We start from the raw sequence: 12876 nt of genomic DNA on the forward strand, positions 1-12876 counted from the left end.
CAGCTGCCACTAGGGAGGCTGACCCGGGACCTGCCATGGAACCAGAGAGGTGAGCAGGCCCATGCGCGGGCCGGGCGCAGACAGGGTGCGTAACACACTGTGTCAGTGTAAGAATGATATAAAATTTAAAATTGCAGCTCTTGAAAACAAACATCAATAGATGCTTTATTTCAAAGAGAAAAATAAAACATCATGTCCTTGGTAGAGATCTCTAAGCCTCCTTTTCTACTCCAATAAGCAGATAAATCCCCCAACATTTTAAATCCAAATTTAAGCAGCTGTAATTTATACCAATGTGATAACTTATTCTCTTTTTTCCCCACCACCCGCATCTCACCTTTCAAAGAATCAAGCTGAAATGAAAATTCACTATATTGCTGAAATGAGCTGATGTAGTGTTTAGATTGCAAATAAGCGTAGAAATGCCTATGAAGAAAAACATATTGCTCCTGTAGCTGTTCAAAGGAAAATAGAATATTACAAGTTTTACAGTAAAATGCAGTCACATCAGTCAACCTCCTAGATTTCCACTCCAGGAAGACCTTACAGGTGACTTTTTTAAAGGAGTTGAACATATAAATGTAACATATTATCATTGTAATTTTCAAAAAACATTTACCCATGGCATGCTTGCAGTTCAGCCACAGGCTGTGGAATCAAGCAGTTCGTGTGATGTCGGACAACACAACGACAGGGGCCTATATCAGTCACCAGGGATGAACCAAGAGCCAGCAAGTGTCGCAGGAAATAGACCAGCTTATGGAATGAGCAGAAGGTCATCTGCAAATAATCTTGGCCTCTCACTTTGCAGGAAAAGATAATGTAAGAGCGGACTTTCTCAGCAGGGAGAGTCTGGACTCAGAAGATGTTGTCAGCCGAGGCATTTCAGCTGACTGTGTATCGCTGGGGTCTTCCATTCCTGGATCTGCTGGTGACTTCTCGCAATGCGAAGGTTCCTTGATTCTACAGTCGCAGGAGTGATCCATGGTCCCTGGGAATAGACGCTCTTGTACAAGTCTGGCCAGAAGACAGATTGCTTTATGCCTGTCCTCCGTGGCCCTTGCTGGGTAGGATAATTTTCTAGATCAAATGCCACAGTGGGCTAGTACTCCTGGTCGTGCCGGACTGGCCCAGGCATCTGTGGAATGCAGATTTGTGAAGATTCCTGGTGGAGGCCCCCCTTTGCCTTCCGCCACTCATGGATCTGTTATAGCAAGGACCGGTTCTTCACGAGGATCCGACTCAGTTCTGTTTTACAGTTTGGCCCTTAAGAGGTGTTTCCTTGTAGTCTCATCCTGATGTGGCCTGTTTTTTGAAGGGAGTGAGCATCTTCGGCCTCCCTTGAGATTACCAGTTCCATTGTGGAGTCTGAACTTGGTCCTGCGTAGCCTGTCCATGCAGTTGTTGACCTTGATGACTGTGTTCCTGGTACCTATATGTTCAGCGTGTCGAATTTCTGAGCAGTAGGCCTTGTCTTGCCGGGAGCCGTTCCTTTGGGTGACTCCGAGGACATTACATCTGCGTACTGTTCCATCCTTCTTGCCCAAGGTAGTCTCGGACTTTCATCTGAATCAGTCCGCCGTTTCCTTACCATCCCTGGATAAGGTCAGGGATGCAGAGGAGTATCACCTTTTGCACTCCTTGGATGTAAAGCGACGTGTTGTGCGGTTTTTGGAAGTTTCTGAACCTTTTCAAAAGACGGATCGCCTGTTTGTTCTCCATGGCGGGAGTAAACAGGGCACTCCAGCTTCGTACCACAGCTTGCTGGAGTAAGGAGGTAGTCACGGCCACGTATGTGGATGCTGGAAAGCCATTGCCTACTCAGGTTAGGGCTCATTCCACTAGGGCTCAGGCAATGTCATGGGTGGAGGTTAGTTTGTTGTCTTCCGTCAATATCTGTCGAGCTGCGATGTGGTCCTCCTTGCACACTTTTTCCAGGTTTTATCATCTGGATATGCAGGCCCGGGAAGGTTACGCGTGTAACCTACGCGCGTAACCCTTTGAAAATCTACCCCATTATGGTCATTCTCCCTGTTGGGGAGTAACTTTGGTACATCCCACTGGTCCTTAGTGTAGACAGATGGACTCAACTTCCCGCCCTTTGCTGCCGCTTGAGTGTGTCAATAGTCCTCCTGTGGGGCTCTGGTTCCCAAGGAATTACTGGTAAGTGTCCTTCCAGACCCTAGCTTGGGGTTGCCTAGAATCTTACTTGAGTTCAGTGTTTATAGTTGGTTGAGTACTGTTCTGGTTACCTGTATTTAATCAAGATTTTAATCAAGTTTGTTGCTAGTCTGGTCACAGTTGCTTTTGAAAAGAATACTGGCAGGCTGGGGTCACTGCAGGGCTATATATACTGTGATGTTAGCTTGTTCCATCTCCATCTGCTGGCAGGGGAGCATAAACCCACTGGTCCTGAGTCTTTCTCCATTTCCCCCCTCCCCCCAGCAGCAAGAATAAGAGGCAAAGGCTTGCAAGAGGTCAGCCAGCACCAGCTGTGGAGTGGGAAAGAGCCCAGGTCTTTCCTGCCCCGGTCTTCATTATGCCTGTATCAGATGCAGTGGGACTTGAGGGGGACCTTTTTGGGAAGCAGAGGCAGGAGGGAATCGGGAATTGGAGGCATCCTGTGTGGTGAAGGGAGGCTCGGAGGCACCCTCCTTCTTGCTGCCAGGGTTTGGGGTATGTGAAGGAAATCACTGCTTGGATGCATCTTGTGCTTGGGTTTTGGAGTGGGGGCAGAATTGGGGTTCAGAGGCCTTTTGTTCTGCTGCTGTGGGGGAGAGAAGTAGCAGAATCAGTGCTTGAAGGCACCCTGGTTTTGGGTCTGGGGGATGGGGGGGATGGGGCTTGTCCTTGTTGCAGGGATATGGCGAGAGTGAAATCCGCCATACTTACTAGTCCTTTTATTTTAAGCTGGTTAGTACAGGGCATTTCAGCCTGGTATTTAGCATGCCTGGCATAGTTTTTTTTGTTTTTGTGCATATTACTGTATCTGAATGTTAATAATGTTCTGAGCATTATTTGGAAAGGGGCTAAATCCAAATTATTACCATTGTCAGCTTGCCAACAATTTAACATGCACGTAGTAAAATTAATTGTATACCACGTTAAGTTGTGTTTTACCATGTGTATGTTAAATTGTTACCCATTCCAAGGTAATTTTTTTTTTACAGGTTTTATTGTTTAGGCTCCAAAGTGTTGCAAGTGTAATATGTATTTTAATTTGTTTTTGTCTGTTGCCGTATGAAAGCATTATTTAGTATTTGCTTGGCTATATACCGCTTACTTGCCTACAGATGGCGCTGTACATCTACATGACTGTTGCTGTGCCCTATTCATGCTAGGTTAGTTCTCAGGTCTGTCATATCCATACAATCCAGTGACTTAGAGGTGACATTCTCTCTCCTTGTGCTAATATCTTAAGCCATCCAATCCCCTGAAATCAATGACCTAGAGGTGACAGATTCCGTATGCCTGTATCAGTCCCCTGACCCATCCTGTCCTCTGAAACCAGTGACTTGGAGAGGACAGTCTTGATGTGTGGAATATATTCTTCTTGCCGTAGGCCTTGTTGCACCCATACTTCTTCACAGAGCCATTGCCTGCCCATCACTCGGAGCTCCCCATCCCTCAGCGCAGTGGGAAGAAGACCCGGCAACGCCTGCAGCACCAGCATGAGTACCGCATTGATCAGCCCTTGGAGGAATCTGTGGTTGACCGTGAACTGATCGCCCCGTACCTCATGTAAGAGGGAAACAGCTCTAGCCCATCCCTCCTCCGATATGAGTGGTGATGGGGGAATAAATCAGAAAGAGAACAAGAGAGATTAAAGTTAATGAGTGAGGGGAGAGAAGCAGTTTTAGAGTCTAAGGCAAAAAGACACAGAGCAAAGTAAATGCAGAAAAACTCAGAGAGAAGTATTGAAGGAAAGAGGCAGAGAGGATGAGGAAAGAAACTGGGTGAGAGAGAGATGTACGGAAGCAGGCTTCCTCTGTAAAGTGTTCATGAAAAACCTCTGTTTCCTTATATATCTGTTTATCAGGACTCTATTTTAGCACTTGGTAATAAACAGTACTGGTGGCTGACTCTTGTAGTTTTCCTTTATCTAATATGCAGCCTGTGCTTGAGGAAATGACTGTGACTGCCGTAAGTGGGGGGAATCTCTCCTTCATTTTGTTTTGCATTTTAATCTGACAACAAAAGTCCAAATTTGAGTAATGATGTTGACCGCCTTTGATTTCCAGGGTGTATCTATTTAAGTTTCTAACAAGGAAAATATAATCATTTTGTTTACTCTATGGTTGAATTGGCTTACAATGCTCCAGTTGTTTGCTGGTCCATTTAGATCTAACTCTACGAAAGAGACTTAGCTTATTTGGTAGATAAAGAAATATGGGAAAATAAAAGGGGGCGTACAGCAAAAATATCTATTGCTGCCTCATTGGCAGAAAATTCTTTTAAAGTATATCTACGGTGGTACTATACCCCAGTTGAATTGAAAAGCTTGTTTTCCAATGTTATTGATCAATGCTAGAGAGAATTTAGGGAACGGGGATCCATGGGACATATTTAATGGACCTACCCTGGGATTATTTCATATTGGAATATGGTGCATGTGCTCATCACATACATTACAGTTTACTTTAGACAGTGACCCAGTGTACTCCGACTGTCAGTGCCAGTTGAAGGGATGCTGAGAAACAGAGATAAATTGGTGACTCAAATACTACTGGCAGCTCAATGCGAAATTGCTGCACATTGGAAAACTAGGAATCCACCCAGAAAACTATCTGTATTTCAGCAGCTCTTACAGCGATACAGAGGAATAAAATAAATAAAATTGAAAAAACTTGGAATATATTTCAATCGTGTGATAAAGACAATAGTGCACATTTTTTGGAACGCTGAGGGGGAGGAAGGGAGGGATAGGGGAATTGGAAATATCAGCTCTATTAGATGTATTAGCTATGAGAAATATGAAGGATTGTCTTTGTTATACTAAAAACCTTTTAAATACAAATAAGATTACAAAAAAGGCCATCTCTATAATGATATTATCATTGAACAGCAACTAACTCAGTGAGGAACACATCTCAGACTTTGTATGGCATTGTCACTCTGCAATAACAAGACAGCTATTTCTTTTTTCAGTGTATTCCTTTGATGGGGCACTGAGAAAGCACTATATTCAAATGATTTGTATTTTTCCATCTCTTTAACAAACAAAAAATCTTAGTGCAGTAGATGAGCAAAAGGAAGTTATAAATAGGCCTTGTGTGAATGAGGGTTTTCAGTTTGCAAAGGTTGATGCTCCTTTCCTCCTGTCTTGGTTAGAGTGGGAATGAAACTGGATCGTTAATAAAAGAAATAAGGCAGGCAGTGAGGCTCAGAAAACAGAGATAACTTTATCTACAGGGTCCAGGCATCACTGAAGCAAAAGAGGGAGGGGGAGGGGAGGGTGTGTGCATCACCAAGTACATGTCCTGGTCAAGAATCATAAGTCATGCAAATTATTGGCCTAAGAGAAATATCTTTGCAGTCCAAGTTATTGGAAACTGGATGGTGATATTCAGACTGTGTTTTGCTCTACTCACAACATCTCAGACAATAGGCCAACTCACTGCTCAATGCCTTGAGGAAAGAGAACACAGTCCAGGCTGAGGAATTCCTGACCACACAATAGGCATTCACTGTGAACCCAAGCACCTCATTTTTAGCAGTGTATATTCACCTGACAATCTGTCATGAAAGTAGGCCACTTGGACTTTATCTGCCATCAAGGGATCTGCATAAATGTCAAAATAAAGATAAAGTTGGAGACCTAAAGTGACCTGAAGGGTTTGTTTTAGGCGTGGGCAGATATCTTGTAAGAGCAAGAATGGCAAACTTGAACCTTGGCCAGTCATGCTTCTATTTTTTTTTTCATATCTTTATTTAGAATTTTACATCATTGCTTCACACACAGAGCACTTCATACAGAAACCATAAACAGTTAATCTCCCCTTTCCCTTATCCCTCCTTCCCCCCTCCCCTCGTACCCTTGATCCATAATTGTTACTGGAAGGCAAAAATGCCTGTTTACTTATATATGAGACCAAGGATTATATCCGAGGGAAAATTTCTAAACTAATTTCTCACAGGACAAGCAGAGTGGTAGTCCTCACATATGGGTGACATCACAGGATGGAGCCCAATCACGGAACACTTTTGTCAAAGTTTCTAGAACTTTGACTGGCACCTACTGGGCATGCCCAGCATGGCACTAACCCTGCAGCCAGCAGGGGTCCCCCTTCAGTCTTCTTTTTTCCGCGCAGCAGTAGCCATGAGGTTAAGGAGCTCCGCAGAGATTCCTGACAGGAATTTTCCTCACGGAATTACTGAAAACTTTCTTACCCCACAGGGGTCCCTCCTTCAACTTTTTCAAGCCGCAGTACCCATTTTCGGTCGATTCCCGTCGGGTTTGGCCCTCGCAGCCTACTGGCCGTCGACCGTACCGCAGCTCAACTTTTTCAAGGCCATGGCATCGGGGTTCAGTCAGTGCCCGGACTGTAACCACATCATGCCCATAACAGACCCTCATAAAGTCTGTGTAATGTGTCTCGGATGTGAGCACGATGTCCTGACCTGCACCAAATGTGCCCTAATGACACCAAAAGGTCGCAAGGCCAGAATGGAGAAGATGGAGCTTCTCTTCCATGCTCAAACCCCGACGCCGTCTATTGCATCGATGTTGTCAGAACCGGCACCATCCACTTCACGCCAGTATCGACCATCGGCCAGTGACCGTCCGGCATCGACGACTTCTCGGCCTTCAAATACCTCTACTTCCCCTCAGGATCGAGGGGATTGTAGAGAGAAACATCGCCATCAACATCGGAAGTCTCGGACCATCAAGGGAACGAAATCATCGACCTCGCCATCGTCTGAGCCGCCGTCGAAAAAACCCCGTCCACAAAAGGCACCGACCTTTTCTGCGACCGAGTCACCGAGGCCACCCTCACCTGGATGGGTATCGGGAGCCGCGACTCCGCCTATAACGGTGGTCCCTCCGGCTATGCCTCTGCCTCCTTCTCCGCTTCCGGAGCCGGGGCTGATTGCTCCAGGTCTCCATGGAGAACTGGACCAGATGGTTCAGGAGGCCATCGACAAGGCGATGCATTGACTCCAAGTTCCTGCGGCACTGACACCGGTGCCGATTGTGGAGCTGATTACCAACCCGATTCCGGCAGCGTTGGCACCGCTGCTCTCGAGGATGGAAGCGCTTATTGCCGCTTTTCCACAGATGGATCCCGGGTCACCGATGGCTCCGGTGCCCTCTCCGCTTACTTTGTCATCGGGAGGAAAAACACTGTTCCGCATCCCTCCATCGGGAGTCCTACCGATGCCTCAGCCATCGATGCTGATGCGTCCATCTGCGCCACCAATCCATCCATCGCTGCCTGCACCGGTGCCTTCGATGCCTTCATCGGTGCTTCTAGTTCTTCCTTTGATTCCTTCAGAGCCTAGACCTGGACCTTCAGGAATTTAACCACCCCGTCCCCCTCTGGTTCCTAGAGGGACAGGTGCTGATCCCTATGATACCTGGACTGATGATTCTTCACTAGACACCGATGACTTGCCTTCACCACCTTCTCCTACTGAAAGCAGGAACTGTTCTCCTCCAGAGGACCTTTCCTTCATAAATTTTGTGAAGGAGATGTCTGAATTGGTTCCCTTCCAATTACAGACCGAACAAGATGACAGGCATCAAATGATGGAGCTGTTGCAATTCCTGGATGCTCCCAAGGAAATAAACTCCATCCCTATTCACCAGGTTCTTCTGGAATGCCTCAAAAAGAACTGGGAACACCCTGGCTCTGTTGCTCCAGTCAACAGGAAGGCTGACCACTTATTTGCTACAGTCAGCCCCAAGTTTTCAAAACCTCAGTTGGATCACCAGTCTGTGGTTGTAGAATCGGCCCAAAAGAGGGCAAGGAGATAAAAACCCACTCTTCCTTTCCCCCAGGCAAGGAGCAGAAATCTTTAGATGCCATTGGTCGCCGTGTCTTCCAGGGCTCAATGCTCATCTCCCGAATCACCTCTTATCACCTCTATATGACCCAATACAACAGGGTCTTATTTAAGCAGATACAAGAATTAACAGACTCCCTGCCTCAACAATTCCAAGAACAACTTCAAACCCTAGTGAACAAGGGCTTTGAGGCAGGCAAGTATAAGATAAGATCATCTTGCGATATCGTTGACACTGCTCATCGATTCTGGAGGATCTAATGTTAGAGCAGTGCTCAATGATGCGTGTTTTGATCATCCGGGAAGTTTTGCCCACATATAACAGTGGGCACGGGCATCTCACCACATAAATAACTCCTCTAGTAGTACAATCTAACCTTAGCCCTTGCTAACTCAACTAGTAGCGATATCAGAGACCTTTAAATATCAGAAGCGGATTACATCATCTCAGGAGGATGCCCCTGAGGTTTGTGCCCTTGCTGGTACTTCACTCTGAGCGCGCACGCTCCCTAGGCTTCAGGCAACATGGCGGATCTGCAGCATCGAGCCGGCCTGGGGACACCAGAGAGAGATGGCAGGGAGACACCACAGCACCCAGCCATCCTTCAGACCTGGAGGGAGTCGCCACAGAGGTAGAGGATGGAGTGAAGACGTCGGGCAGCGATGGTCACAACAATAATGAGACCTTCAGGGACATAGTAGCCAAGTCCCAACTTCAGACTGGCAGCCCTGATGCTGCCTTGGAGGAAGAAGGCCTCATGACTGGAGAGCATCAACCTGGTGCAGCAGGAAAGGATCCTGTAGCAAGGACCTGCTGTCCAGGTGATGCATTGTCCTTTTGCCCTGAGGATATCTCCCCAAGGCCTACTGCCTAGGAGGGAAGGGTTAGGTCGGTCGTCATAGTTGGTGATTTGATTATTAGGAATGTAGTCAGCCAGGTGGCTGGTAGGCGTGAAGATTGCCTGGTAACGTGCCTACCTGGTGCAAAGGTGGCGGACCTCACGCGTCACCTAGATAGGATTTTAGACAATGCTGGGGAGGAGCCGGCTGTCATGGTAATTGTGAGCACCAATGACATAGGAAAATGTGGGAGGGAGGTTCTGGAAGCCAAATTTAGGCTCTTAGGTAGAAAGCTTAAATCCAGAACCTCCATGGTAGCATTCTCTGAAATGCTCCCTGTTCCATGTGCAGGTCCCCAGAGGCAGGCAGAGCTCCGGAGTCTCAATGCGTGGATGAGACGATGGTGCAAGGAAGAGGGATTCAGTTTTGTAAGGAACTGGGGAACCTTTTGGGGAAGGGGGAGTCTCTTCCGAAGAGATGGGCTCCACCTCAACCAGGGTGGAACCAGACTGCTGGCGCTAACCTTTAAAAAGGAGATAGAGCAGCTTTTAAACTAGAACAAAAGGGAAAGCCGACAGTCGCTCAGCAGTGCATGGTTCAGAGGGAGGTATCTTCAAAGGATACTAATGATGCATTAGAATTAGGGCATCCCGACAGTGAGGTTCCAATAATAAGAAAAGTAGTCCAAGTGCCTGTAACTAAAAGCTCACCTGAGCTAAAAAATTCTAATTTATCCCTAACAATTAAAAAGCTGAATGAAAATATAAACAAAAAACAAACTTTGAAATGTTTGTATGCTAATGCAAGAAGTCTAAGATGTAAGATGGGAGAATTAGAATGTATAGCAGTGAATGATGACATAAACTTAATTGGCATCTCAGAGACATGGTGGAAGGAGGACAACCAATGACACAGTGCTATACCGGGGTACAAATTATATCGCAAGGACAGAGAGAAGCACCCGGGAGGAGGTGTAGCACTTTATGTCCGGGATAGCATAGAGTCCAACAGAATAAACATCTTGCATGAGACTAAATGCAAAATCAAATCTTTATGGGTAGAAATCCCTTGTGTGTTGGGGAAGAGTATAGTGATAGGAGTATACTATCGACCACCTGGTCTAGATGGTGAGACGGACAGTGAAATGCTAAGAGAAATTAGGGAATCTAACCAAATTGGTAGTGCGGTAATAATGGGAGATTTCATTTACCCAGATAAACTGGTGCAGGTAAGAGTACAAAGTTCCATTCAAATGTTCAAAGAATTTTATTGTAAATCCAAACAGTTATAGTTCATTCAATTCGGCAACTCCATTCAGAGTAAAGTGAGGTCATTTGAAGTCCCCCGACACGTTACCCCATGGCGAAATTAGCCATGAGAAGGAATCAATAGACTTTGAAATCTCAGTGGCTCCAAGCTGTTCAGCCATCTTCGTCCCTAATACAAGTCACCAACCAGTTACGTCTCTCACTTTGTTGGTGGACGAACCAGCCTGCATCACAGACTGGTCTACCATTCCAGCAACCACCTCCTCAAGTAACCTTGACCACGGATGCATCCACCTTGGGTTGGGGAGCTCACGTCAACAACCTCCAAACACAAGGTACATGGACTCCACTTGAAAAACAGTGTCAAAGCAACTTTTTAGAACTTCGAGCGATACACTATGCCCTTGCCTTCAAAGACTGCCTATCACACAAGACTGAGCTGATACAAACAGACAACACAGTAGCAATGTGATACATAAACAGGGAGGAACAGGCTATGTCAAGAAATGGTGCAGATTTGGGCCTGGGCCCTGACACACTCCATGCATCTCAGGGCCACTTATTTAGCAGGCATACAGACTGTCCTAGCGGACAGTCTCAGTCCCATCTCCACAAATGGTCTCTGGATCCCTGTGTAGTGAGCAAAATCTTTCAACGCTGGGGTCAACCAACCATCAACCTCTTTGTATCCAAACTGAACCACAAAGTGAAAAGGTTCTGCTCCCTCCACAGCCATTGAAAATCGTTCACCAGGGACGCCTTTGCTTGCCCCTGTAACAAAGGACTACTATATGCATATCCTCCGATTCCGCTCATAGCCAAAACTCTCGTGAAGCTACAGCAGGTCAGAGGGTCAATGAACCTCATAGCCCCGTACTGGCCACAACAAGTATGGTTTCCCATACTCCTCGACCTCTTGATCAAAGACCCAGTTCGCCTGGGCACAGAGCCCATTCTCTTAACTCCGAACCTACAAACTCTTGCCTTGACAGCTTGGATGTTGAAAACTTGATCCTACAACCGCTCAATCTTTCAACTCAAGTCTCTCAGGTTCTCATAGCTTCATGAAAGCCTTCCACACATAAATCTTACCATTCCAAGTGGACTAGATTTACCAAGTGGTACACTCAAAAAGGTATTGACCCTTTCTCCTGCACCACTCCATCTCTATTAGATTATCTATGGCACCTCTCAGATTCTGGTCTCCAGACTTCTTCTGTACGTGTACATCTGAGTGCCATTGTGGCATACCACAAAGGAATAGGATGCCCCAATAATAGCGCAACCCCTAGTGAGTCGATTTTTGAGGGGCTTACTTCAACTTAAGCCTCCCATTCAACCACCGGTTTCAGGATAGGACTTAAATGTAGTGCTTACAAGGCTCATGCGATCTCTGTTTGAGCCTTTGCATTTTTGTGATCCCGGGCCGTGCCCCGGTCCCTCCACCTACCTCAGGGGCGGCCCGGGCCGTTTCGGGACCCCCTCGGGCCTGCACAGCTTCCAGCGCATCTCTCCCTCCTCGGGAGAGACGCCAACGATCCGCCATGGCTGGCCCCACCCCCTTAGGCATGCGCACACGCAGGGGCTCCAGATTTAAAGGGGCCAGCGTGGGAAAATGAAGCTCAACCCTCTGGATGACGTCATACACTGCAGGGTTATTTAATCCCTGCAGCTGGCCTAGACCCTTGCCTTGCAATGAGGTTCTCACAGTTTTCTGAGTGTCTAGTTGCTGCGTGGGATCTTGGATCGTCTCTTTCGTCTTCTGGCTTCTGACCCGGCTTCATCTCCTGACTTGTCTTCAGCTTCCGCTCCTGGTTTTGGTATTTGACGTCTGACTTCTGGCTTCTGACCCGGCTCCGTCCCACGACTCTGTCTTCTGCTTCCGTCCCTGGCTTTGGTTTTGGATCTCTGACTTCTGGCTATTGACCCGGCTTCGTCCCTGGACCCCGACTTCGGCTTCTTCCACCACCTCAGGTATCCGGTACTCGCTGGCCCAGAGGATTCTCCTAAGTCCCAGCGGCTCAGGCTCTCACGGGCTCCTCCCGGGGGGAGCCGCGGGCTTCTGAGGGTGAAGACTCACCGGCCTTCTGGGTCCAGCCATCCTCACCATCCACCTCTTCCGCCGCTGCCCGGATCCTTGGTCACATAGGGTCCCGCCTAAGTCCAAGAGGTCCGGGTCCCTACGAGCTCCTCCTGGGGGGACCTCGGGCTTCCAGTGGTGAAGCCTCCTCCAGATTCCCTTCAGCGCCGCCTCCCGGCTGTGACGCTTCCTGTGGGTCCCCACAGTACAACATCTACCGTCTCGGCCGGCCCAAGGATCCACGACCGTAACAGCATTCCTGTGATGTAAAATTTCTCACATGGAAAGTCATTTTCCTAGTAGCCATTACATCTGCTAGGTGGGTCAGTGAGTTACAAGCCCTTGTCACATACTCACCCTACACAAGGTTCCTGCATGACAGAGTGGTCCTTCGCATTCACCCCAAATTCCTGCCTAAGGTGGTAACGGAGTTTCACCTTAACCAATCCATAGTCTTGCCCACTTTCTTCCCAAGGCCCCACTCTCACCAGGGCAAGAGAGTTTTGCACACCTTGGACTGTAAACGTGCACTTGCATTTTACCTAGAACGCACTGCAGTCCATAGAAAATCCACCCAACTCTTTGTTTCTTTTGATAAAAACAAGCCAGGAGTTGCAGTGGGCAAACAAACTCTGTCCAGCTGGCTAGCAGACTGTATCGAATTCTGCTATGAGAAAGCAG

At 47.3% G+C, this 12876-nt stretch overlaps 1 protein-coding gene across 4 annotated transcripts in view; it reads left to right on the forward strand.

Annotated features, from left to right (window-relative positions):
* The window catches only part of CDK20 (cyclin dependent kinase 20), an 84518-nt gene extending 80436 nt beyond the window's left edge, over positions 1-4082 (forward strand). For all 4 annotated transcript variants that reach the window (XM_029611340.1, XM_029611320.1, XM_029611330.1 and 1 more), the window contains exon 9: positions 3563-4082. In XM_029611340.1, coding sequence (XP_029467200.1) covers positions 3563-3745 — 183 coding nt within the window. In that variant the 3' untranslated portion in view covers positions 3746-4082. The remainder of the gene's footprint in view (positions 1-3562) is intronic.
* Positions 4083-12876: the final 8794 nt, after the last annotated feature.

The sequence above is a fragment of the Rhinatrema bivittatum genome, chromosome 1, assembly GCF_901001135.1.
Source record: "Rhinatrema bivittatum chromosome 1, aRhiBiv1.1, whole genome shotgun sequence".
Lineage (NCBI taxonomy): Eukaryota > Metazoa > Chordata > Amphibia > Gymnophiona > Rhinatrematidae > Rhinatrema > Rhinatrema bivittatum.